This window comes from Crocodylus siamensis, chromosome 15 (assembly GCF_052110815.1).
Source record: "Crocodylus siamensis isolate JL-2025a chromosome 15, ASM5211081v1, whole genome shotgun sequence".
Classification (NCBI taxonomy): domain Eukaryota; kingdom Metazoa; phylum Chordata; order Crocodylia; family Crocodylidae; genus Crocodylus; species Crocodylus siamensis.
In genome coordinates this window covers 40588514-40616226 of record NC_143409.1, presented here as the reverse complement: position 1 = coordinate 40616226, position 27713 = coordinate 40588514, and the positions used below count along the sequence as shown (strand labels likewise).

The following is a 27713-nucleotide window of genomic DNA, read 5'->3' as shown; positions in this document are numbered from 1 at the left end:
CCCTGGCCGCGCTTCCGGTGCGTGGCTGTGGCCCCGCCCCCGCGGCGGTGGCGGCGGCGGCGCTGTCCCTTTAAGGCGCGGGCGGCGACTCCGCCCTAGGTGTCCGGAGGCGGAAGCGGCCTTGGTGCACGGACATGGCGACGGGTAGCGCCTGTGGCTCCGACTCCGGCCCTGACCTCGACCTCGGCTCGGCCGAGCGCCTGCCGCCGCCCTTGCCGACTGCCGACAGTGACGCGGAGGGCGAGGATGTCTTCACCGGCGCCGTGAGTCCGCGCTGGGCCTGCGGGGTGGGCTGGGGGTGCGGCGGGAGTTGCTCCCTGTTGTCTCGGGGGAAGTGCCTGCAGCCCTGGGCCGGCACGGGCAGGCCTCCCCCCTTGGCTCCCGGCTCCCTTCCGCCTGGCGGGGTTGGGTGACCCCAGTGCTGCTTGTGCTGAGCCTCCGTCCTGAAGCGTCTCCTAGCTCCCCCTGCCAGAGCTGCCCCGCTCGGCTTCTGGCAGCACCACTGCCTGTTACCCGAGTCCTGCAGCCGGCCCGGCTCGGGAGAGGTGCAGGCGTCCAAGAGGGGGCAGGGAGCAGCTCTGCTTGGTGGCCCCCAGGTCCCTGGGGGGGGTCTGGCACTTCCAGTGCAGGCTGTATGCCGTGAAAGGCACTCGGGGAGGAGGGCGCTCACTTGCCTGTTGTAATCTGTGGTAGTGTTGTGGGGGGGGGGGGGGGGTCACTGTTCAGACTGCGGTGCCTCAAGATGGGGCAAGGGGCCCAGAGCACTACCCATCAGGCTGCTGCTCTGGTTTCTGCTCCCTGCCTTGTGCTGCTCTGTTCCCTGCTGCCTCTTCCATTGTCTGCTGCCAGAGGTACTAATCTTAAAGCTTATTTCACAAACTCAACTCCATTGGTGTTAAATCTCTTCTTTAAAGTGACATGTAGGGGAGGGGGGAGAAAGCTTGTGCATAAAGGGCTCTTTAGAAACCTCTCCCCGTATCCACATATGGAGTAGAGTTCAGGCTTTTTGAAGACTAAAATGTATGTAAGACTAAGCTAGTGCAAATAACTTCAAAAGTGAAGGCAGAACAACTGAGGGTTGGGTGTGGATTTCCTCTGTATTAGCTCTTCTGTACTTTCTGGCTAGGTCACTAGCTCACTGAATGTCTCTCTTGAGAGAGAAACTTCAGTCAAACCTCTCCTTGCCCAGTTGAGCTGGAAGCTCATACAGAAAGAACCCAAACATGTGGCCAGAGCTGACATTCCTGACTTCTTAGACTGTCTTAACCCTGTGATAAACAAGGCTAACAGCTGAAGTGCCTAACCCTGTTTTTTCTAGGGGAAGCAAACACAAGCTGTACCTGTGTCCTTGTATAACCTATCAGAGTCTGATTCTCTGCTGATTTTTGGAACAGACATCACACCTGAGCAAAGCTGCTTCCTCCCTGAAGAGGCCAGTTCTCCTACAGTGCTGGGACTAGGGAGCTGTTGTCTCCTTGGAGATGGTGGGGGGGTGTGTAGTGCTAAGATTCCTGGGAAAACTGAGGACCATGTGAAACTAACTCTGGGGGGGATCTTTTTGCTTTGCTGTGGACAGTCCTTGGCACTGCTGACACCTGTCCTCTGAAAGCTCTTTCCAAAAGCTTCTGCAGGAGCATTTCTAGCTCTTCTGCTAAAACTGCATGGACCAACTAGCTGATCCTACAGCGATTTGGTTTGGGATAGAAATAGAACCTGGGTGTCTTTTTTAAAACTAGTTTTGTTATAGATGCAGGGACTCTGCCAAGCAGTGCCTTGGTGAAGTGGGCAACCCTCTCCCACACAGAGGTAGAAAAGAGCTGCTTCTTCTCTTCAGCAGCTAGAGGGGGTTGGTGCATTGAACTTGATGCCTACTGACTAAAGACTGATGTGGAGAGGAAGCTTTCTAGCCTGGAGAAGATGCAGTAAGTTTCCCCGGACCTTGCAGCACCTGTATTTCTGGAGCTTCTCCAGCTTCTTTACATTAGGACCAAGCATACTTCCTGTTTTGGCCCTGTCTGTACTAAGCAGGCTTCAGAGCTTCTCACTGTTTGCCTACACCCTAAACAACAATGGTTACGCCAGAGTAACTAAATAGACACCAGCATAACATCTAGAATTGGACACAGGGCCAGATCTCTAAAGGCAGCTGTTCACACACACTACTATGGTACCAGTCCTGTAGGTGTTAGGGACTAGTGACTTGTCTGTGCTGAGCAATAGCTTCCTTGACAAACATAACTTGCGCTGCAAACACAAGCAAGTGGTAAACTGCTTTTACAGTTGTCTCAGTTTTTCTGAGTGGTAGGTCTGTCCCAAAGTGAAGTGACTTATGTTGGTGTTGGCTTTACTTCCAACCCCCAGTAAACTCAAAATACTTAAATGTGTTTGTCAACACTCAAACCTGCCCCTCCAAACAGGCCATCTCACTGCTGAGGAAGCCCCTCTGCTTTCTTCAGGAGACATGAAGTACCTTTGGAAGGACACTTGAATTTTGGTAATGGAGGTGGTATGAGAGCCCACATAACAATGCGTGGATAGTCTGCTTCTGACTTTTGAGGTACCTTCTAAATCTGATCAAAGCAGACTTGACAAAGGGCATAGGTACAGAAGGGCTACTGCCCAAGGCTGACTCTTCCAGCCTTGGTGGACTTCTGGACTGGAGCTGAAGATCTCTAGGGAAGTAAAACTCTTCTAAACTAGAAAAGGCATCTCTTTAAAACTAATTCTGCATTAAGGGAATTCTACAGTTGCAACCACGAGCTTGAGAGCTAACTGAAGAATTGGCAGCCAAAAATACCCCTAGAGACTTGCTTTCTCTGACCTGTTAAGTTCTAGCTCTTCATTGAAGATGTTGGTAATTCAGATTTGTCCCCCTGGGCCTTGGTAGGAGAAACAAAGCTTCTTAAGTCTCTATGTATATAGTAGCCTTCTAAGCAGGCAATTCATCGTGCTGAACTGGGATTACTCATGTGGCTAGAGTATCAGTCCTAACCAGCTCTTGCTGATAAGTGGTAGTAGAGGCTCAGCCTTGGCAGCTGCTGCTGTACAGATCACTGAGAATGTCCCTTGCAACCTTGAGTGGCATATTCTACTCACTTCCTCCCAAATTTACATGAACTGCTACTTGCAGTTCTCTGAGGGCTGACAGGCAAGCTTATTTAGCTGTACAGGACTGGGCTAGCTCAGAACTGTTGGTAGCAAAAGGAGGGCTTTTTTTATTTAAAGTCTCCCAGCAAAAACAGTGCAGTGAACTGAGCAGTTCTCTTCCTGTTTGCACAGCACTTCAGTCTGGCTAGTCTGCAGCTAACCTGTGACTTGATGCATGGCTGGGCATGCTGCCATCTGTGCTCTTGAATCCCCAGGTTCTTGGAAGAAAGTCTAGTTCAATTTTTTTTTTTTTTTTTTTTAACTTATGCAGTCTTCAGCTGACTGCATCTTCATCACTTCAGCTCCTGACTGGTTAAGTAGTAGTGGGGAAAGGTGAGACACTAGTTTGTTTGGAGACTACTTGTCTGGACAAGTGGGCTAGGAAGCCTTGGGACACAGTTACTTGAAACTCACAGGCTAGGACTGATCCACCTGGTCAACTGTGACACTGGCTGCTGTTGACAGAAGATGCTAGCAGATGTTTAAAACAGTTGCAAAATTCTGTACAACTGAATCCAGGAAGGGCACTGGCCTTCAGTGATAGGAGCTCCACGCAGCAGAATGCACGTGGGTAGATGCAAGCTTTTTGCCTCTCATCTAATGTTGCTGTTGGCAAGTGTCCTGTGGAGATGTTTTATCAAAACTGGAACTGGAGATGCGTGCTAAAGCACCTGTGGTAATTGTAAGCAGTAGCACTTGGTACTGTCTGGCCACTACTGGCCTGTCCTCCCAGGCTGAGAGAATGTCAGTAGCACAGGGCAAGGGGGGGTGAGTTGTAGTGAAGAGCTAAATGGCGGTTTAGTGGCAAGTAGAAACCCCCACTCCTAAAATTCCTCAGGATAAGATGAGGTAACTGCTTGTTTAAAAGTTAACTAGTTCACCTGCAGCCAATGCAATAGCTGCTTCTTGAGCATCTTCAGACTGGGGGTTTCAAATGCTATTGGGAACCTTCCTCAGCAACATACCAAACCTGGCAAAATGTCTTATGGACAGGACTTGGCCTCAAAGAGAGCATGCAGAATCTGTCACTAGGGCTCCACCCTGCCTTGTATACCTTGTCCACTTTAATAAAGTTATATTGATAGTTTGACTAATATCACTGGGATTAAGATAAAGAGCTGAGAGAAGAACTACTACAGGACACTCTGGTGCAAAGAGGTATGAAATTTTCATAATTTCCCTTTTTATGGGCCTTGGAGCCTTTCATGTCTTGAACAGATGTTTGAGAGTGCTGTATTAAAGAACTGATGCACAAGATCCCTACTGAACTATAATCAGACTGTCAGGGTAGGGGTTGCAATAACCTTTTATTGCAGGTGGGCTGCAATTTAGGTTGTATGGATTGAATGCAAGATTCATCTGCCACTAATAGCTTAATACAGCTGTAGTCTTCTTTCACAGAGAAGGAAGAATAGTTCTGGCCAGCAGTCTTCATGGAGGTCTATATAGGCTGCTAAGTGTGTATAGCACTGATACACGAGCATGGCATAAAGGCTAAGGTAATCTTTAGTGTGGGGCTGGCCATCTGGCTGCAGTCCGAGCACTTTCAATTTTGCTCCAAAACTTCACTCTTTGGGCCTTGTGATTTCAGTTTTGACTGACTGGGTGCTTAGTGTGAGTTTGTTCATAGTCTGAGTAACCCCCTGCCCTGTTAACTGCATCTGGCTGTCTTAAACTTGGAGAATAATGTTGCTAAAAGCACTATTCATCCACAGTAGTGATAAGGTGCATTCCAGCCCATCTCCAACTTGGAGGGAAACAGAGGAGAAGAACAACTAGAAAGAAAAAACAGTGCTTTTTGAGCATAATACCACTGAATGTTTCTGAATTACTTTTACATGTACTTGTGGGTATTAACTGAAGTGGAGAACAAGTTTTTCACTGCTGTCAGTGGGAGGGTGCTGCAGACATGGAATCCTAGTTCTAGCTGCAACTTGCGAACATCCAAAAATGGGATTTGACCCTCTGCATAACACCGGGCTGGGCTGTCATATCTGAAGAAGGACCAAATGCCTAGCCGTAGGACAGATGTGAGGCCACTCAGTGTTTTGGCATGTAGTGTTCACTTTCAGCTGGCTACACTTCTGCTGGTACCTCCTGCCTCTACTGATTACTGGCTTATATACACTATATGGTCCTCAGCAACTTGCTGGATGTGTAATCTAGCTGTCAGCTCAGCAGTTCAGAAGTCCTGCTGTATAACTGCAGCCCCCAACACTGCTGGACTGATGCACCATAAAACCTTTGTTCTCTGCCAGATGATGTATTGGAAGTTTATACAGCTGACTGTGTAAGTATGTGTTGGAGTGCTGCCTGTTGAAATAGCTGTGTATGTGGGTTTCTAACTCCACTTTTTCTTTTTAAAGAGGCAACATTCATGTGGCTCTGATGCATTTGAACACGCTCTCTCAATTCCAACAGCTTCTAAGCCACTGGAATGGCAGTAAGGTGATGGGTAGTGAGCCAAAAAAAGGTACTGAGTGCTACTTCCCTGAACCAGGCAGTAAAGTCTCTAAACCAGTGCATCTCTGTGGAGAGGGCAGTCTCTCCTTTTATGCTTCAGTTTTTTCTTCTCTGCTAAGCTGTTTGCCACATCCCACTGCTTTCATGTCCCAGCAAATGCAATGAATCCATCATAAGGAAAACAGAAATTATTTGTTTTGGTTTTTTTTTATATCTCTGCTGACTACTGAGGGCTTGGCTAAAGAGAGTTTCCCTGTAAATAGGGTCCCTTAAGACTGAATGGACTTAATTCCTCTTACACCAACTTGCTCAAAGCTGGACTCTCATAGATTGGAAGAACAGTGGGAACCCATAGAAGCTTTGAAAGCTTGAGCTGTTGATCCATAGTGTAATAATGGATGGACTGCAAAGTATAGGAAAGGCTAAACCTCTAGCATCTTTTGTAACCTAATGGAATATACATATTTGGTATAAATGGCTTGGGGCTTGGCTACTTCTGAGGAGATGCCTGAGCAGCATGTGGTTGCTAGTGAAGCCATTGGAAATTGGGCTCATCTTAAAGCCCAGTAGAAGCTTTCAAATCTAACCTGTTTACTGATGGGAACTGATCAACTTGATCTTGTGCCAGTACTTAAGTAGCACTGATCCTTGATATCTGCCTCCCAAAACAGACTTATTCAAGATCTTTTTGGCTGTAGTTCTCACTGTTTTATTAGGGAATAAAAAAAACCAACATGAACTGTACAGGGTAAGGGGGAAAGATATAAATTGGCATCTGTTGGAGTAGATGCTTATATAGAAAGCTCCATGAAGGCATTTGATGCTGGGGTTCAGTACTTGGACCTATGGCTCTTAGTCATGAGACTTACATGAATCTTGACCTTCTTGCATAAATTTCTAGCACACGTTTTTTTTGAGTGCAGAGCTCAGCAGAGAAGGAACGGTTATACAGTGACTGTTGTTACCACAACCTAGAGCCATAGACTTGAGGCAAAACACTGAACCATCCATCTTACTGCAGTGCTGACTCAAACCCTGGGATCAAAGATGGCGGTTCTCAACCTTTTTTTAGGAGCAGAACCCATTTGTAAACATAGGCCAGTCCCAGCCTGCTGCCCCCAGTGTGGGGAGGGGGAACAGTATGGGATATGGTGGGGGCCAAGCAACGCCTTGGCAAGCTAGAAATCTGACAGCTTGCAAGGGGGAAAGCCACAGCTTCCCATCTTCTTTTTTTTTTTTTTTTTCTTCTCTTAAAAGAGAATCCATGTTTAAAATTTGTTCATAACCCTTTCATATTTTGTGACCCACATTTGGATCATGACCCACAGGTTGAGAAACTACTCTAGGAAATGCCATTGTAAAGAGAGATCACATCCAAGTCCTCTATTTTGACACCAGGCTCAGCTAGTTTGAATCTTGCCTAGGCAGATACCCACCTGTGGGAGAAGGGTCTGTGATACTGACCCCTTCAGAGGTGAGACTGGGCCTTCTCTGCTTGAGCAGAGTGAGAAGGGGGCTCTTTTGCTTTCCTTGATTTTTGAGATGGGACCTCTGCCACCTACACCCACTGAGATTGGCTGCATGGTGTTGGACTGACATTGCATGGAGGATGCCTTATGGTGTACCAAGGGTCCTGAATGGCTCTAATCCAGCCATGTCTGAGGCTGGCTTGCTGCAGGAACTGGGGGGCCTGTTAAAGTAAGGGATCTTACTAGGCCAGGATCTAATATTTTCTTTGTGCAAGTGTCATTATCCCTGCCTCCAGAAGGACTGGAAAAATCTGTGACTTGATCTGCATGGATTTGGTTTAGTTCAATTCCTGTCTGCGGTTAAGATGCTGCTAGGTGAAAGCCTAGTGGTGATAAACTGGTATTGCAACTACTTCTTAATTTTATCCTGCAGTGTTCTTCCTTCTACAGTCCCTTGGCTAGGCTGTAGCTCCAATGCCTGATAACTGGAATTGGAGGCTTCCTGCTGGATGGTCAGAATGTTTCCCAGCTTTCCCCTGCAAGGAAATATGAACTTGAGCCAATCTAGCAGACTTCCCCCTCCTCTCTGCATTCAGTGACTTAACATGAGTGGTTAGGTTAGGCCTCTCCTTCCATGCCCCTAGAGAAATGGATGCTACATGGACAGGAAAAATGCAAGTAGTTTCATTACTAGCACTAAATCTAACTGCCTAATTAATGTTTCTCCAGCCCTCTCACTCTGTGTGGCTACACTACTTTATAGGGAATAGTGATACCCATTTTGGAAGTGGAATGTTCTCATCTCACAACATGACATCACTTGGACTAGCCACTGCTTTTGGACTCAAGGCTGGATTTACTTTTTCTTCCCTGCTGGCTTGCTTTCTTTCAGTCTTGTCTCCTAGTGTCAAACAAAAGATGACCCTATTGCTTGCCTGTAACTTCTTGCCTGCAGTACTTCTTATGTACAAGAAGAACTACAGTGCTGTAACAATGGAGAATTCATTTAGCTTGCTGGTGTGTAGAGGGCTATCTCCTACTGAGGAAGCCTGTAAACTATTGTCCCGTCCGCACCCCCGGGGGGGGTAGGAAGGGACCTCTGGGTTGCCAGGTCACTCATCCTAGCTCACTCTCTTGCCTGCTTACAGGCTCTGCTGTGGATTAGACAGGCCTTCAGTTGCATGTCCTCACTCTCTGGGTTGGATTCCCCCTGCTGACAAACTGGTACTGCCTGACACTGGAAGGTGCATAGGGAACTCCAGTGAGCTCTGGGTTTCAAAAGAGACATGTACAGCATGATGTCCCTATATCAGGGCTTGGTGTTGGCTTCAAAAGCTGGCTCTGTACAGCATGGCTTTGAAGCAAAATTGCAAAGAGCTTGTTCTGGACAGTGCAGCCTTGTCTTGGCCTTTCTAGGATTGTTCTGGGAGGAAATATGCTCCAGCCTTTGTGTAGTTCAGGCTGTTGTTTCACTAGCATAGGCCTGGCTTCAAACCATGGGCAGAAAATGCACACGCTTCCTTGCAGCAAGCATTGAGACTGTTGCTACTTAATCTGTCAGACTGTACTACACTGCTCTGTTTTTGAAGTGGGATTAGGAAGCTTCATATAAGCTGTATCCCTGCTTCTGGAAACTTTTTTTTTTCTTTTGTGTAGCAGTTCCTCCAATGGTGGCAGCAATTCCAGTGTTTAGTGCAAATAGGTGAAGCAGACATTGTCATCTTGCCCGTTCCTGTAGACCTGCCTTGAGCCTAGGGGGTTGCACAGTGGCAAAATAAGTGCCTCTGCCTACCTGTAGTGCCTGATTGATGAGCAGGGCATGGTGCACTTGAACTCTAGCCTTTCTAAGTAACTCCAGGGTGCCCAATCAGCAGGGGCAGTCTGGTGTCTGCCTTAACTGCTGTTTGTACTGAATTTTTCTGTAAGCTAATAGTTGGTCTATTGGGAAATGGTGCTAGATACTTAACTGCAGCAACTAGTTCAGTGCAGTGTCATTTGTATTAAGATGGATAATAAGGACACTCCATGGCAGTTTTAAGAGCACTTCTATTTTCCCCTCAGCTAAGAGAACCACTGAGTGTTGTTTGGTTTTTTGTTTGTTTTTTTTAAAAAAAAAAAAAAAAGCTCAAAACTGTAGTGCTGGGTATAGTCAGCAGCTTGAATTGGGCAGCCTAGCACAGCCATGCTGGTTGCATTCCTGCTCCTGATTCTCCATTATGCTGCTCCCTCCCTCTTCAAGCTCTAGGACCCTTTCAGTATTGTCCTGCATTTAGAAACCTGACAGTCATGACCTGACTGGCTCTTCCTGTGGCAAAGCAGAGTGATTCCATGTAGTCGATCAAAGCTGTCTTGGGCTCAGTGAGGCTTCCAGGGAGACATGTTGTCTGGGGGACTGGAATTACCCCCTTTGCATGTGCTGTCTCCAGGCAGCTCCCGCTGCCCATACTGACAGTCCCTCTCTCTCTCTCTCTCTCTCTCTGTGTGTGTGGTGTGGTTTTGTTTTGTTTGTTTTCAGAGCAAACCCATAGTATCCAAGAGGGAATCTCCTCCTTCTCCTCCTCCCCTTTCTCCTCCTCTCCCAGTGACCAGCAGCTCCAAAGAAAATGGTGTTCATGTGGAGCAGGATGATCAGGACCTATTTGCAGGCAAGTTCATATGTACTATATGCTTTTATTGTTCTGGGGCAGAAGGTGTTCTCTAGAGCTGCAAGAGACTTCAAAATCTAAATGCTTATCTAGAAGCACTTAAAGGTATTGCAGTAAGCATGATGCCTGTATCTCACTGCTTGTTCCAGTCTCTTTTTAAACATGCAGTTAAGAAGCTTCTCTGGCATTGAAGCAAGGGGGTGGGGGGAGAAAGGAAGCCACCTGCCTATACTGCTGGAAGAAGACTCCCTACTTGGGTACCACAGGAGATGGGGTTTGTCTAGAAACTGCTTGGTGAGTAGAGAGGCTTAAGTGATAAAGAACATGAGCTTATTTGGGAAGACAAAAGTAAACCTTAATATGGGCTGATAGAGCATGCAGGCTGTTCTATACCAGCATCAGGAGCTCAAACTCTCCAGTTGCTACCAGTTGGAATCTTAGCAGCCTGAGGGGGAACCAGCAGTACAGCAAGTCCATAGACTTGCATGAACTACTAAAGTGTGGTGTCTCCTTGAGGAGAAGGAGCCAAGGGGGGTAGAAATCTTCAGCCTCTTTACAGCACTTTAGGAAAATTGGAAGTGATCCTCTACCATGACTTGATCATGAAGGCCATGCCCATGCTAGAGGCTTTCTACAGGCTGACTTCTGCCTTGTGCCAGTGTGTTCCATAAAGAATTTCCTGGTGAGAGGCAGTTTCCAAGCTAATTATTCTGCCACCTCCCACCCCATCAAAGCATTGGGTTATGACATGCTACTCATGTCACATCCCACACACCCAAGCAGAGGGACTGACTGGTGGTGGTGGCTGCTCCTGCTGCTTCTAGCTTGGTGGTAAGAACTGATGTCCTGGCCATGGCATTGGTTAAGAGCTGTTTGAGCTCTTCACTTGGTTATGTGCCCCCTTGTCCACACTGCAAGTGGACATGTGTCTATGTATGTTGGAAATCAAATGTTGAAATTACTTCATTGTGAGAGAAGCTTATCTTCACTGGGTAACACGGTGGTGGTCAACCAGTGGTACAAGAAGTCTCTGTGGCTTGCAGCAGGCTGGAGAGAAGGCAGGGAACAAAGTGGAATAGCCTATCAGATGGGGCAAAGTAATTGGTGACACTTGATGGAAGATAAGCAGCTAACTTACGGCAAGCCTGCTAAAAAGGTTGGTCCCTACTAGTCTAACAGATCTGTGGGAGCTTAGGAGAAACTCCTTCCTATAGGAAAACACTTCATGCAAGTAACTTAATAGCAGGAAGATGCCAAAGGGTTCTGTGTTGGGGTGTGAGGCAAAATCACAAGATGTTCTGGGCAGCTTCTTCCTTGCACAAGTGCTAGCTTTTCTGGAACAGAAAGACCATTTAGTTGGAAAAGCTGCTGACCCTCCATGATGACCCTTGTCCCTTTACAGATGCCACTGTTGAGCTGTCTCTGGACAGCACCCAAAACAACCAGAAGAAAGAACCAGCCAAAGCCTCTAGCCCTGCCCCTCCACTAGAAGTCAGAGCTGTCAGCTCTTCCTCCAGGCAAGCTTCAAAGAGTTATGAGGAGGTGAGAACTGTGACTTGAGTCTGGTCTCCTTCCTGCTAAACTCAACCTCTGCTACTCTGGGTTTGGAGTAAGTACATACAGTCCCCTTCCCTTGAGGAAAGATGCCCAATAGCTGGTCCAGGGATTTTAGGTGTCACTTGGATTAATCTACTTTCGCCTTCCATGGCAGCCCTGCCTGAGGGCTTGGCACTGCTTGTTCCAGTCTCTTTTAAACATGCAGTTAAGAAGCTTCTCTGGCATTGAAGCAAGGGGGTGGGGGGAGAGAGGAAGCCACCTGCCTATACTGCTGGAAGAAGACTCCCTACTTGGTGGGTACCACAGGAGATGGTTTTTTAAAAAAAAAAAAAAAAAAAAAAAAAAAAAAAAAAAAAAAAAGAAACCTTAAAAACCTCAGCTGGGGTGGGTGCTAGGATGCTGTTCTGGGGTCAGCCTGGGTGAATAATGGAGCTCAGGTTATGCAGTGCCACTGGCTGAAGGGTGGTGGCACTGCTGTCAATCACATAAATGTGGACTAACGTCTAGTCTTTGTCACTGCTGGAAGGCTCCAGCTAGAATAACTGTTCCCTGCATGGTATTTCAGTGGCACTATCTGTTCTAAAAGCAGCTTGTGTTTTCAGGGGTGGGGTGGGAATGAAGGAGCCAACAGAAGCAGCTTTTCTTGCAAATATCACGGTTGAGGCAGGCTGGAGCCTTTCTAGCTTTTAACTGTCTTGCCTCTCAAATCTCCCAAACAGCTGGAAGAGGAAGAACAGGAAGACAAATTTGAGCTGACAGTAGGAGTGAGTGACCCTGAAAAAGTTGGTGAGTCTTGTCACTTCCACCACCATATAATATGCAGAATTAGGGACTGGGAGGGAAGTTATGAGTCTGGCAGGGGACTAACGTAGCTGGGCTGGAACTTTACCTCAAATACACAACTAATCCCTTGTCACTCACCCCCAAGCACATCAAAGAAATGCCTTTCTCCTGCATGATTTCTCAAGAATGTGGTAACAGCAATTGGAAGTTTTAGTAGTAGCAGATAAGAAATGAGAACTGTAGCCAGGTGCCAATGAATGAACCTAACCTTGCCTTTTTCACTTGGGTTGGGTGTTTGTATTTTGAAGGCTATACAAGCAGATCTGCCCAACCCATCATCGGCATATATGGCTGTTTGGCTTGCAGGTGTCATACAGTCTTCGCTTAAAAGGTTCCTAAAGATCCTGACCTTTCAGAGCTATACAGTCCAACATTCCCAATTTTTATGGAGCGGTCTCATGATGACCCCAAACATAAATCAATAGCTCTGGCCACTAGTAATAGGCTAGGCTGAAAGCATCTCAACTTAGTGGCCAAGTAGGGGTAGGTCTGACATAATTACCCCTGCAAAAAGGAATGGTGCACGAGTAGAGCACTGATGGATTTGTCACTAGGTAAAATGACATCTGCTCTATTGGCAGTCCTCTGGGCTGTGATTGAGTCTCTGAAAAGGCAAATGACATGTAGCCCATGGGGGTAGGTTTTTAACTAGCTTCCTTTCAGATAAGCTGCCTCCTGCTCATACAGCCACTGAATTGTTTGGCCTTAAACAGATGTGTGGCCTCAGCCCAAATGCTGGCAGTGCAACAAGTGATTAATTGTCAGCAACCAGCCTGCTACTCGAGGAAGTACAAATGGGGCTCTGCAGCACCAAGCAGCCAGCCCTATTGTCTAACAGCTAATTGGCAGCAAGCCACAGCTCCTACAACGTGAGATGCAGTGTGAATATGCTTGTACTATGCACTGCACTTTGAGGTGCAACCATGCTTTTGGCAAGTTGGCATTGCCTTGAGGTTGGGCACTTGGCCAGAAACTCCAAATGCAGGTGGTCCAGATCTCTGTAGCTCCTTTCTGAAACTTGGGCACATAAGCATCAGCAGGGGAAGGAAGCCATTGTCCAAGGGACTAATCTTACTTTCTTCTTATTTCACAGGGGATGGAATGAATGCCTATGTAGCCTACAAAGTCTCAACATGGGTATGTCTCCCAGGGAGTCCCAGTAGGGAGGAAGTGTTCTTCCCATTACTCATTCACTTCTCACTGTTTGTCTTCATTTGGGGAAAGAAAAAAAAAAAAAAGTCAGATTAGCATTCTAGGGTGCTTGCTGTAAAGTGTAGAGTCAAACAGCCCCACTGCATGTTATCCCCTCCTGCAGCAACCTCATGGGACCTCCATTCTTATGGGTAACCCATAGCATTTTGCCAGAAACTACTAGTGAGATGAGGAAAAGCTGAAATATTAACAGGGAGTGCCAATACAGACTGAGCTGTGCCCTTCCACCTCTATACAGGAGACCAAACAAGCTTCTGTTCTTGAGACTTCCTTCTTGAACTCTGCAGCTTTTAGGTCTTGTCAAGTCAATCCCTCCTGGAATAATGTTCAAACATAAGAAGTTGCTTGACTGTATCTTTAATAGTCAGGAAGCAAATTTTGAGTATTTGGAGTGACTCCCACGTGCTTGATCTGCAACTGTTCATTTTAGATGTTCCTAGCCTGGATTTCAGTTGCTTAACACCCATCTGCTGTGACCTGAAGCTATAATGGGAGTTGATCCTGGGCTGCTTGGGAATAAGGCACTTGTATGGTTTCCCTACAGGCTTGCCAGAACTGGTGTCTGTCCCACAGTAGGTGGTACTGTCTAGTTGGTGGTGCTTGTACCTTTTGCTTGGCATGAGCAACTGTAAGCTGAGCCACTTCAGAGCTTCACTCTTGTATTTCATTCTGCTCACTTGAAGCTGAAGAGGTACTGCCTCTTCCCTACTACTGAGGTCCTAATAACTCTAGGTTACTGGTATACCACTATATTACAGGAACCTCTGCTTGTAGTAGGCTTGCCTTTTTTGTCTTGACCTGAAATTGTTGTGAGGCTGCTGAGTAGATTACAGAAGCAGATTCACTTTGACTGTGAAGCTTAACATGTGAAGTTCCCTATCCTTAAGAACAGAATGAATAGGGGAGCAGAAGTAAATCATGCACTAGCGTGGAGGCTCCTGGTGAACTGAAGTAACTTCAAATTCAGTGGTAGTTGATCTAGGAAGAATGAGGCCAGGGGTTCTTGTGGAGTGATTTAGTTCAACAAAAAGATAATATAGTTGGGAGGGAAAGAGGTGAAGTTTTGCATACCTATATACCCTTCCACAGTGATCCTTGAAAGCTCATCTGCCCCACCCTTGGCTGTGCAGCTGATCCAATAAAAAGATACTGCCATACAAAAATCCTTGCCTCTGAATTCAGTGTTACTAGCCAGATTATAGCCTAAGTCTGCCTGTCAAAAAAAAATTTTTTTTTTTAAACACCTTTGGAACTCATGGCTACTGCAGTCTCCAAGGCTCGTCAGTGGGACTGGCATCATCTCTAGCTGTCCTTCAGAAGCTTGTACTCCCTGGCTTCTGGTGAGCTTTGCTACATAACTGTCCCCTTCTGCCTAAAAGCCCTTCCCCATCCTTCATGAGTGCAATGTCTTCCTGAAACCAAACATACCTATTTACTTGCAGCCAAGGTGCAGCTTTTAGCTTGCCATGAATATTGATGATCTGTCTAAGTCCCTTCCGACTCACTGATTCTATGTTGATGCTGGGGGGGATGCAAAAAAAACAAAACCCTGTTAAACTAGAAAGGTCATATGACCTAGTAATACTAGCATTTCTTAGCTGAAAAGCTACTCTAGCTTGGTATCCACTCCATAGCATCAAACTGTTCATACAGGTAAAATCTGTCCCCAGACACTCATCTAGACCTTTCTTTACTCCCAGCTGGAGTGGTTAAACAGGAATACTCCAGGCCTCCATTTGCTGTTAGTGCTAGATTCCTCAGATGCCAATTGATTTCTGAGGACAAACAGCAGAGGCAGTGGTGGCTGTCTAAAAACTAGATTATAGGATGGTCTTATTTTTGTTTTTTGTGTGGTTTTTTTTTTTTTGTTTTTTTTTTTCTCTCCTCCCTCCCCTCCCTACAGCCTGTACAGAAGATGATCTGTTTAAAAACCTACTTTCCCAGGAGTGTGGGGAGAGCATGCACACTCTACCAGTATGTGCACAGTGGGTTTAAGGCTATATACTGTATTTCTGTCATTCTTCAACAATCCCCTCTGTCCGCAGTCCCTCAGCCTAGTCATTGTGTACTTACAACTTCAGCTGTCTCTCTCTAAGCATTTCCATGTTAAAACAATGCTAGCCACTCCAACTGTTAGTGTTACCATAGCAAAGGTAGTTGGCAAGTGAGAGGTTCCTGGTCAAGTGACTGCCTGACATTGTTCACTTTGGTCTTCCCTTGATCAGTATCGCACACAACTGTACAAAAAATAAAAATAAAAACCCTAAGGCTGTCTGCATCCTAATTAATTTGCAACTGTTTCTTTCCTTGTGCTCTTACCTTTTTGTAAGCAGTCTGAAGTGGGGGAGGGAAATGAGTAAATATGTGGTGATATGTTACTCTGCTGGTAACCTAAAGACTACTGTGATAAAACTGACATACTATCTGGGGTGTTGCAAAGAATGCTCTAGCCCTGACAGTAAGCTGGGTCCTTGATATTTAGTTGGAATAAGACCAAGCATGTTCAGTTGTTGTTTACCTCCTCCATGGAGGAGGTAAATCTGAAGGGTGGGAGACTGCATCTATAGAAAGAGCTTATCCTCCCTTCTTAACCTTTTTGTGTGTGTGGGGGGTGGGGTATAAAATTCTACCTGAACTTCATAGACTTGACATGGATCTTGTGCTAAACAGGCTGCACAATAGCAAGCCTTATCATTTGTCTCTTTCCACCCAGACTAGTTTACCTATGTTCAGAAGCAAGCAGTTCTCTGTCAAGAGGAGATTCAGTGACTTCTTGGGTCTGTATGAGAAGCTGTCAGAAAAGCACTCACAGAATGGATTCATAGTCCCACCACCCCCTGAGAAGAGCTTAATAGGTGAGTGATGTCCTGTAACTGCAAGATAGTTCATCTAAAGGTTGAAATTTTGTTCTGTAACTTTCCATGAACATGCCAATGTGCCAAAACTTATTGGCAGATGCACTTGGAACCCTAAGTCCATAATGGATGAATGCAGAGTCCTGCTTTCTGTTGACGAGTATCTGTCATTAATACTGATTTCTGAGCTACCATTTCCCCATGGGAGGATAGTAGTACACATGGGAACTTAATGCTGTGACTTCGAAGTCCAACGCTTATAGTCCTGCCAGAGAGCTTGAATTAACTTGACAAAGCCAAAGGCTTCTGAGCCAACTTGCGTTATCAAATTCTGGAGTAAGCAGTTGCCTAGCTGTGGCTGTTGCTTGCCGCCTTAGCATGTAGCAAGGGCAAGAGTGCTTCTTTTTTTTCAATGTTCTCATTGGCTTGCCATTCACGCTAAGCTTACAATGAGTTGACCCTCTACAAGCCTGCCTGGAGCTGGTCCACTAGACTTTAGGAATATTCTTTACTCTTGCCCATTTCTAATAACATGCCTCAGCCTTTCACTACTGTTGCAAAATCTTGACGGCTGTTGCCTGAAACAGTTTCTCCTGCCTCTTATCACCCTCCCACGCTTGGAAGCTGCACATGCTATTTAAACTAAATATCATCTCTGATTCCAGGAATGACCAAAGTCAAAGTTGGGAAAGAAGATTCTTCCTCTGCAGAATTCCTAGAAAAAAGACGGGCTGCTTTAGAAAGGTATGGATCAGTTCCTTGGAGATGGTGAGCTCTGTCAAGAGCAGCCTGCAGCCACCCTAGCACTAATCAACAGAGGTGCTTTTTGAGTGGGGAGTGAACTTTGCAGGTTTGGGTGGGGGGGAATTAGAACTACTCCTCCCCTTGCCTGGATTTTCAATAAACTCTTTTGAATCAGCTATTGATGAGCAAGACTAAATTATTTCAATGGACTGTCTTAATATCCAGCTTCTCTTATTCCCCTCTGCCAGGACATAAAAGGGGGGGGGGAAAAAAAAAGTGATGAACTTTAAAGTGAAGAGTCCAGACAGCACTGCTAGTTGTGCCTTAAATTAGATCTTTGTCTTTTAGTAAACTATTTTGTGATTCATCGCTTTATCAAATGCACACTAAACCTTGAAGGAATGTCAACTAAAACCAAATGAATAAGCTTGCAAATAATGCAAAAGAAGGCTAGGAAATGACATGTGGCACTGTTCAAAACTGCAGCATCTTAATCTTGCCAAAACACTGTCTGCATGTGGCTGAGACACGGGTAAGAAGCAGATTCTTGTAATGCATCATTGTGCAGCTACACAACCCTCTGAATTTAAGAGTAAGGTGACCCTTTCCTTCTAAGGGGATAGAAGACTGAGAATCTGCTACAAAGTCGAGACTTGAGTTACAGAAGATCTGTAGGTGCCAGTCTCCAAGTTACTGCCTGCAATTCTTGAACAGGGCCACTATAGGAGGTCAGACTAGATTATAAAGTTCCTTCCCATCCTCTCCTCACTAAAGAAATGAGACAAACTAAAAGTGCTTCTCATTCAGGCAGGGAGGACAGCTTGGCTTGTGACAGGACTAACCAATCAGGTATGTAAGTGCAGAACTACACATGACAGTTCTATAATATGCTGTAGTGGGCTGCCAAGGCATGTCATTACAGACTTCCCACAGTTTTGGTCAAACCAGTGCTGCTGGAGCTAAAAAGGTCCTGTCTGAAAATTTATGTTCTCATTCTCAGGTACCTTCAAAGAGTAGTCAGCCACCCAACCATGCTACAAGATCCTGATGTCAGGGAGTTCTTGGAAAAAGAAGAGGTTAGTGAGTATAGAGGATGTGCAGATCTATCCTCCTTCCAGAAAACTGCAAAGAAGCTCACCATGAGGATTCAAAGGAAGTGGTGAACTCCTTAAAGGAGTTAATGTAACGTAATTGCATGCTAAGCTAATCCCCCATGTACCCTCCTGCCCTCTTTCAAAGTCATTGGTATCTTTGCTTTCCACCTACTTGGCACAGACTCTTGAACTCATAAGGCATTGTAATTACAAAAATCTAATTCCTTCAGCCATTAACAAAACCAAAGGGAGGGGAAGATACTTAAGGATGTGATGAAACCAGCATATCTGGGACTTGGATGGGACACTCTACAAATGTGGTAGAAGCATGGCAGAGGACCTGGAACCAGAGTTGAGGCAATTGGTTCTAAGCTGCCAGGGAAGGAGCATGTCTTCCAAACCAATAGTCCTCTTGTATGAGAGAGTGTACTCCAGAAATTCGGATTTGATCCTCTGATTTCAAGTGGGTGCCCAAGGCTCACTAAAATAGTCTGTAGCCTCTAGCTTCTAAGTTAGTGTTCTAAAGTAAATGCTACTTTTTTTTTAGAGAGTCAAGAGACTGATCATTATCTCTCTGGGTTTACCTTGTATGAAATCATGTAGACATGTTTATACAACTGGAATAGTTGAGCAGCATCCGTAAAAAGATCTTGAAGCAGCACAGGGTGTCACAGTACCCTGGCTAGTGTTCATTAGTTCATAGGTTTCACTTAACAGCTGTATTCTCTCAGTGCAAGATCCCCATTGGAGACAGCTTACTCTACCCTGGGATCAAAGTTAAAGCTGCAGTTTCACACTTGGAATTAAGTGGTAAATATGGCTAGGCCTCCTTTAAAGAATGGGGAACATAACTGAAACTATCAATTTAATGATACAAAATCCAGTTAAGTATTGTCCCACTGGCTCTGTGAAGCCAGTGGGGTCATCTGAAATAGTCATGCAAATCAAGGATTCTCTATACATGGAAGTAGACCAGTACAGTAAAGTTCATGGCTCATCTACTCTGAGTAGGGCCCCTTTCTATCTGACTACATATGTATTCTCTTCTTGGTTTTAAAAAAAACATTCCCAGACTACAGAGCTGGTAATAACCAGCTCACCTGAAAATGGGATTGTGACAAAGGTAATATGGCCAATCTGGAAAGAAGTAAAACCTGTTCCCTAATCCCACTGATGTATAGACCTACTGGTTCCTGGAGAGCCCCTAAGTATCTCTAAACTGTGGGTGAATGTCTTGAGTAAGTTTGAAGTGACACTGCATGACCAGTAAACATGGCAGTTAATGACTACAGATGTGTCCCAGTGGCTCAGATGGATAGCACTAGGTTGTCTCTGCCTCATCGGACTAGTGGTTTGTTTTTTGGGTTTTTGGGGGGTTTTTTGTTCTGAATCTGTTCCCTACTGATTGTTCCAACTAAGGACTGCTACAAGTTGTGGGACTAGGTAAATGGATCCCCTATCCCAGTTGGCCTCCACTGTAATATTTCTGTGTCTATTTCATTCCAAGGAATCCAAAATTTGGCTGTCACCACAAACGGGAAAACATTTGATCTCTCTTGTGCTCATTCTCTACAGCTGCCCCGAGCAATAGGTACCCAGGCACTGAGTGGAGCAGGAATACTGAAGATGTTCAACAAAGCTACTGATGCTGTTAGCAAAATGACCATCAAGATGAATGAATCGGATATAGTAAGTGTTAAGATCTTCAGGCAGCTCCTGCTGTCCAGTTGATTTGGATGCTCTGAAGCTGAGGGTTCTGCAGCTGCTCAAAGGGGAAAATGGGTTGGCTGAGACATCAGCCAGACTAGTAATTTTGTGATTCCATTCATGGGAATGAACCCTGCTCTGAACTTGTCCATTTTCAGTGGTTTGAAGAGAAGCTTCAGGAAGTGGAGTGTGAGGATCAGCGTCTGCGGAAACTACATGCTGTTGTAGAAACACTAGTTAACCACAGGAAAGGTAATCTGCCCAGAACCTGAACTATGGAATTTCAGGGTCCATATGTTGTAGTTGGATGGGGAACCTTGTGTGGGATTGAAATGATGTAGTTTGAGGGCCTGTCAGATCTGCTAGCACCAGCTCTGCTAAGGGCTGCCTCCTGGCTAGCTTGTGCTAGTAACCACCTGCAGCTGGGGCACAACAGTTCTGCTGTCTTCAAGCTAATACAAAGTATTCGCTAGCCACCTGTGTTCATACTGGTCCTCCCACAGTTTCTCAGCAAGAAAGAAGGCAAGTTGGCAAGCTGGAGTTGCCTAGCTACAAGGAGCAGCTGACTCCTGCTGTGGAATAACTGGCTCTTTAGTATACCAGAAATGGCATTTTAGGGCTTCCCAAGTACCAGAGTCCCAGTCCCAGCATCCCTAGGGCTAAACACTTTTTTTTTTTTCCTAGTTGGGTTTCCCTTGTATGGTACCTAGAACAATAAGCTAGCTTTCTGCTAAACTGACCTGCTCTCTATTCCATCCACTAGAGCTAGCACTGAATACAGCCCAGTTTGCAAAGAGCTTGGCCATGCTGGGGAGTTCAGAAGACAACACAGCCCTGTCCCGGGCGCTCTCGCAGCTGGCAGAGGTGGAGGAGAAGATTGAACAGCTGTACCAGGAACAAGTCAACAGTGACTTCTTCATCCTGGCTGAGCTCCTGAGTGACTACATTCGCCTTCTGTCAGTTGTAAGGGTAAGCACTCGCGTGTCTTTGCCTGGTAGACAAATGTGCCAGAAAGATGTTGGGTCCAAAGTCTCAGCTTCACATGGTCACAGCTGGACTTATAGCAACTCCTAGGCTGTATACAGATGCAGACCCAGAACAAGTTCCTGTGTGCAACCACTGTTGGGATGGAAATTTTATCTTGGCATGATGTGGCCTGGCTGTATGGCAAACCTCTAACTTGCACTACTGCTTACTAGTGTAAAGGAGGAAGCTTTATTTCCTCTGTGCTGCCCTTCCCAACAGGCTTATAGCAGCTTACAGAAAAGCACAGAACTTCTAGAACAGTAGAACAAACCAAAGGGAAACTAGACCATCAATGTAATGGAAACCCCTTTAACCAATATCCCAGCCAAACTTTTTTTGGCTAAATGCCTGCCCATATAGGAAGGTCTTACTGTGCTTTTGAAAGCTCCAGGCTTGGGTTCCAGAGCTGAGTGACTGATGAGAAGGATACCTTCCCCCATGTCTAGGTGCTATACTGGACCCACGGGTTCTGTTGAGTCTGAAGATCTAACAAGTCTCTTTTAAGGCTGTGACTGCCTACCTGACAGACCTGCTAATACCCTGTTGAACAAGTTATGCTACAATGTTCCCTGCACCCCATTATTGCAGGGTGCCTTTGACCAGCGCATGAAAACCTGGCAAAGGTGGCAGGATGCCCAAACCATGCTGCAAAAAAAGCGGGAGACTGAAGCCAGGCTGCTGTGGGCCAACAAACCAGACAAGCTGCAGCAGGCCAAAGAGGAGATCTCGGAGGTGAGGAGCTTTTTGGCAGGGGATAAAAAGCTAGTGAGGCATGTCTCTAACAAAACAGGGCTGTTGTCCATCTCTGGTCTGATGGCTGGGTACCACTAACTACTGTGTGCACCTACCTCTTAAGCTTTCTGGTTGTAACTCCCAACCCAATAGCTGAATTTAAACCCTGCGCAGTTGGCTCTTACCTTGCGGTTGAGGACAAGCGTGCAGCCAGTAAAGCTCTGCTAAAATACCTGTAGGCTCAAGCACCAAAAAGACTTGAATGTTTTTGCCCCCAAGGACAGCAGCTGGAAGTAATGGGGAGCATCCCTTGACCCTAACAAGTTTTAGGTAGCAATAAGCAACTCTGCACAGTGCCTGACTAGCTGGAACTGATGGCTGTAAGATGTCTAATGTGTTTCTTGTGCTGTTTGTAGTGGGAGTCCCGTGTGACACAGTATGAAAGGGACTTTGAACGGGTTTCTGCCATCATTCGCAAAGAAGTGATACGGTTCGAGGTAAGAGTTCTAGTTTGTGCAGTAGGCTTCTGTCTGGCAGCTTGCTCAGTCTAGTGTTCCTTTCCAACTGGCAGCCCTTGTTTAATCCCACTGAGCCATCTGCCCAGAGTGAAACAACCATTTCCAAGTTTCCTGCTCCAGGTCTTGAGTTTCAGTAGCTATACAGTGCCTGGCTGCCCTGTTTCATTTGTCAAGAATATAAAGTACTAACTTCATTCACAATGGCTCTACTACTATCAGATTGCCTACCTCCCCCTCAAACAGGGCAAAAGACCTGTGCAGAGGCAGTCATGTACTGGTAAGTAGCCTAGAAAGCCAATATGGATATAACTGCCTGAACATCTTCCTAGCATGCTGACAAAAGCTCTGACCATGTGTCTTCATAATAATTGCTGACTCGCCACAGCCAAATCTGCAGTAGTAGCAGTAAAATGCAACCTAGTATTTTAAAAATGCTTGGCAGTGTCTGCTTGTTTTTGGTTCATCTCCAACTGAGTTGCATGCAATTCAAGTTCTGGGAGGTTAAATATAATGTTCTCTTTTTACAGAAAGAGAAATCGAGGGATTTCAGAAACCATGTGACTAAATACCTAGAGACGCTATTAAATTCACAGCAACAGGTAAGGTTCCTCAATAGGGACCTAAATCTGTTAGGCAAGGCTCTAGAAATGCCTGTCTCAACACACAGTTGTACCACTGTTTTTTTGAGTGTTACTCCTGGCAAAGTTAATGGGTGTTTTAGGGTGGTAGGTGTAAGGACATGTCCCCTGTACACATGCAAGATAGGCTGTTTGTCCAAGCTGGAAGCCTGCTTAGGATACAGAAGCAGCTTTATCCATCTTATGATGGTGGATGAGATTCCCTGCTAGCTTTGTAGGGACCAATGGTGCACTTTCCCTCCCTGCCTCCCCCCCCCCCCTTACAATCAGATGCAGAGAACTTGGTACATCATTCTTGACAGGAAAGCAGGGAAGAAGGGTTTTAAGCTTAATATCAACCCAGATCAGGTTTGCAGATGGACGGCAGACCACTGATATAACCCCTTCATAATGAAGGGGTGCAGATGATGACCTCATGGAAGGGAAATACAGTCTTACCTTTTGATTTATACTGTTCCAACCCCTGTAGAGGAGAATTACCTTGTCAATCTAGCTGTTGGGCAGCACATTGCTAATTATGTATGTATCTTGTTTTGTGCAGTTGGTGAAGTACTGGGAAGCATTCTTGCCTGAAGCAAAGGCCATCTCTTAACCGGACCAAGCAAACCAGAGCGTACCTGAACTTACTCTGCCTTTTTATACACTATACCTCTTTGCCTTTTACAAACAAACCCTAGTTTGAACACATCCTGCGAAACAGTTAGAGGTTTAACCCCCAGATGAGCAGCTTACCCAACCAGTAACTCTTCTAACTGTATATTTTTCATTTAGCTTCATATATATTTTCTTACTGAAGAGAAACTAGTTTCCTGCTTTAAGCAAAGACCTGCAGTAGGTGGTGAGTGTGGGGAGGGGGTTAATGAGATATCAATATCAAATGTATATTTTTCAGGCTGGGGGTTTAGGACTTGAATAATTCTTACTCCTGCAGTGCCATCAAGATTATGTAACAAAATATTTAAAAATCAGAGCAAAAAAATGCTGACTAGTGTCCTTTTTGTGAAGCATGTGGTTGGGGAAGGGGTATCTGACATGGCAAAAGCTGCTCTATATCAAGCTTTGGGGAAGTTGAGGGGTTTCCTAATGGCTAAGTGGAGTAATGTAACTTTGAAGGGAAGTCCTTTCTAGAAAAACCCAGACAGTCATTCCATGGGTTGACGCTACTACTATTAGCACAGTTGTCTCTTACCCCATGTGGGCGGGCAGGAAAAACTACCTCTTTCCTCCTTGAGGCAGCACCCTTTTTGTGTTCATACTCCTCCAAAGAAGGCTGTTCCTTCTCTGAGACCATGTCCAGGGCTGCCATGCAGCTTCTAAGTCTTAAGGGTTATAAGGAGTTCAAGTTCTATGCCCCCTAATCTCTTTTTTTAATTACAGAAAATTAAGAGTTATCCTCCACCCCAAGTCTAATGGGGCTGAGCACTACTGCAGCAAATAGAAGGAAAGTTGCAGCAACATGGCTTCATAGAGCAATACCTGAATATGTACCCACAACCCTGTCTCCTCACTCATGGTTCACTTCCAGGGTTTCAGTGTTTCCAAAGCCTTAGTGGAAACCTTGCTAGAAAGCTGCAAGCAACAGGCTCCATGTGGGTTTGAGCTAGTAGCTGTGGAGGAACACCATGGAGCCATAATTGGTAGCTTCCCTACAGACAGCCTACCAGCTTTCCCAGAATGGAGAGGCCTGCTCCTTACAATCTAATAGTTGCATGTCTACTTCCACTCTTCCTCCTAAAGAAGCACTGAGCCAACATACTAAAGGGAGTCCAAAGCACATGATACTTGGCTCCTGAACAGGTGACTGATCAAGTAAAGCAGTAAGTGGCTAGTTCCCTTTCATCAATGATGCTAAAATACCTATGAAAGGACAGCTGTGTGGCCCAGTGAAGTGGGCATGTGGCACCAGGCAGCACTAGCTGCTTCTGCCTAGCAAAAACTTGTTCTCCAATGCAAGGCTTGCAGTAGAACCTAGTACCTCCTTCATGCCTGGATAACTTGCAACCAACTTAATTTGCAGTGAGCTGCTGAATTTAGCACTTCTTTCTATCAGTCTTCCCCAGCTATTGGCTGTGACTGTATAGACACCCCGCCCCCCCTTATCTAAAGGCAAGGATTTCAAAAGTGTCTGAATTCTACTGAACAGGAGGATATGCTCAAATAGGCCTGCCTCTTGCTTTTGCTTCCCCTCTTCCAGCAACCTGCTGCATAATTCTGCCCTTCCCTGCATCTGGCGTAAGTGTGTCAAGCTTAGGAGACAAGATTTCCATGCTTGGAAGCATGTCTTCCCCATAACCAAGTGTAGGTTGGGGGTCTCATGTGAGTCTTGCAGGCAGCTGTCAAACCTAGCTGAGTTGCAAGAGCAGGGATCCCAGTGTAGGGTTACTTAGCTTGCTGGCAGGAGCATTAATGTAATATAATGAAGCATTGTGGTGCACCCTGAGATGCTTGCAAGGGTGCTGCAGGGTGCCATGCAATGTTAGCACTGTGAGGCATGCAAATATAATTCACAAGGTAAAGCCAGAGCTTTCAAACAGGATCCATAGTGTTATGCAGCCTGACCTGCTGTGATCTCTGAGTTCTTGACCACGGAATTGCTAGAGGCTTTCTTAGTTTTCACATCCCCTACCCCTTTTTATTCTGTACTTTAAAAACAGCTTGTATTTTCTGAAGGGTGTCTTGAGCCTAAAATTATTGCGAACCACTGATGTAAAGGCACCATGCTGTATTCTGTATTGTTTGATAAACTGCCTGCCTAGTCACTTATTGTCCTAAATAGCACATTTAAGAAGGGGATTGAAAAGCAAAACGGAAGCATCACTTTTTCCACTGTATCCATGCCTTGAATACTGCATAGAGTTCTGATTCCTTCCCACCCCAAAACATATAGCAGAATGTAGCATGAAAAAAGGTACCAAGAAGGGCAGTAAGAGTGAAGAAAAGAGTCTCTCTCTCTCTCTCTCGGTTAAGATTGTTCAGCTTAAAGAAAAGATGGCTGTGGGGGTAGGGGGGTGGATACAGTTTTTCTCTATAAAACAATGAGTGGTGTGGGGGGGGAAGCAAATCCCTGTTTAGTATTGTAGATGGTAAATAGTAGAGTAGAGGGCCACACAAAGACATTATTAGGAGAGACAAATGATTTCATAGACATTAGGGCTGGAAGGGACCTTGGGAGATCGAGTCCAGCCCCCTGCCCAAAGGGCAGGAAGTCAGCTGGGGTCATAGGATTCCAGCAAGATAAGCATCCAATTGATTACACAGTGAGTAGAAGTGAACAGGTACATAGCATATAACTAGTTTGTGGAACTTGTTGCCTTAACTTTCAGCCTGGGCAACACCCTTTTGGCCAGGTTCAAAAGAGAACTGGACATGTGCATCCAGGATCAGTCCATTAGTGAAGGTTAAAAATGTAGCTTCCATAACAGGACTTCCTGGAAGCCTCCAGCCTACTTAGGATTTAGATGCTTGTTTCATGGGATAGTTGCTGAGCACAAATAGGCATGGACCTAGCCTATATTTTAGGACCTTCTGAAGTGGGGGGGCTCAATGACTTGAATTGTGGGTGTGCTCCTATTTTGATGCTAGGTGAGGGTAGAATGGGGTGTCACCCTGCACTGCTTTTAAGTAGCGGTTCTTGTAGTACATGAAGCCTGACTTACTGCATTTTAGCTTGGTGCTGCTTGGAAGCCAGTTTAAACCACAAGTCTTCTCTAAAGAGTCTTGCCTGTTGATGCTAATGAGCTCCATAACAGCTGATGGGCAAGGTAGGAAGATTAGACCATGACTCTCCATAGTAGACACAGCTGGATGACTCCAGCAGGTCTTACACAAATTCCCTCCCCACAGCAGCCTCAGTAGAAGTGAGTTTCTTGGAACAGGCGGCCAGAAGCTATTGGATCTTACTGTGTTCTTGTTTTGAGAGAATCATGTCCCTGAACACTGGAAGGCCCTAATGGGCTGTGATGGGTCAGTCACACCTCCTGTCCTGAGCTGCCTTGGTGAGATTTTTGTGCTCAGCTCATCTGCATTGCATTGCCTTGCATGCCAGGACTTCGCACTTGGGCACCTCCCATGGGGGTGGCTCTCATCTTAACTAGAGCAGCATCTGGCTGTATCTGTTCTTCCCTGTCCCACATGCTAAGGTTAGTGACTTCACTGTGAAACTGCTGCTGGGACAGGGAAGTGACACCAGAAGCCTTAAAGCTGCAGTCCCCTGCAAGTGGTCTAGACTCAAAACAATTTGGGAAAACCCAGGAAGGAAAAGTGAAAGCCAGTGCCTGGGGAAGCAGCTGTTGGTTACCAGCTATTGCCTTGTACTGGAAAGGGAGTTCCTAATCTCCCCACCATCAGCAAATATACTGTACTGAGAGCTCTTGGAGGAAGATAAGCAGGGAAGCAGCCAATGTATGTGCTGAAGCCTGGGGCAGAAGGCATGCTCCTAATAGGAGTGCCAGGATCTGCTCTACCTGTTGGCTTCCCTGTGGTACTTGAGCTGCATGGGTCTCACAAGCCAAATGCCCTGGGACTTGCCTGGCTATCACTGCCACAGAAATGATTGATGGAGAGAAGTACATGTGCTGGTTCTTCCTCAGCTGTAAGAGGGGCAGGGGCCCTCTGGCAGTAGGGTGGACTCTGTAAGACAGGGGTGGACAATTATTTTGGGCAGAGGGCTGCTTACTGAGTTTTTTTGGTAAGCCATCAAGGGCTGCATGACAGGCAGTCGGGGGCAGATAAAAATTTAGAAAATTTAATATTTAGGAGCCCTACAGGCCAGATAGAATGGCCTGGCAGGCTGCATTTTGCCTACCACTGCTGTAAGAGGCTCATCAGCTTGAGACCACACTTCACTGTGAACCCTTCAGGGCATCGTGCAAAGCAGCTGAGCTTTTTGGAGCAGAAGGAATCTTCAGAGGAGCTTCTTCTGGATGAGGGGAAGCACCTGGGGCCTTGAACAGAGTGCTAGTGCTAAAGCTAGACACACATGCAAAATAGCATGTGGTCATGGTCCCAAGCTCAGATGGTTTTAATATTTTGATCCTTGCTGCTGCTCCTCACAACCACTTTTA

At 45.9% G+C, this 27713-nt stretch overlaps 1 protein-coding gene across 1 annotated transcript; it reads left to right on the top strand.

The window, feature by feature from the left end:
• SNX1 (sorting nexin 1) lies at positions 1-25409 on the top strand. The gene is made up of 15 exons (XM_090028964.1): positions 1-263; positions 9595-9724; positions 11127-11266; positions 12001-12067; positions 13218-13261; positions 16050-16191; positions 16857-16935; positions 17936-18011; positions 19605-19718; positions 19895-19988; positions 20500-20705; positions 21351-21494; positions 21911-21991; positions 22540-22611; positions 23192-25409. Exons 1-15 carry the CDS (start codon positions 135-137, stop codon positions 23240-23242), a joined length of 1569 nt encoding a protein of 522 aa, XP_089885090.1. The 5' UTR covers positions 1-134; the 3' UTR covers positions 23243-25409.
• The last annotated feature ends 2304 nt before the right edge of the window (positions 25410-27713 follow it).

Excerpts from the sequence above, each read along its gene's own strand:
- SNX1 (XM_090028964.1), top strand. The coding sequence starts at position 135 with ATGGCGACGGGTAGCGCCTGTGGCTCCGACTCCGGCCCTGACCTCGAC. Across the intron at positions 16,936-17,935 it reads AGACGGGCTGCTTTAGAAAG|GTACCTTCAAAGAGTAGTCA; the intron begins GTATGGATCAGT and ends TCTCATTCTCAG. Across the intron at positions 18,012-19,604 it reads AGTTCTTGGAAAAAGAAGAG|CTGCCCCGAGCAATAGGTAC; the intron begins GTTAGTGAGTAT and ends CATTCTCTACAG.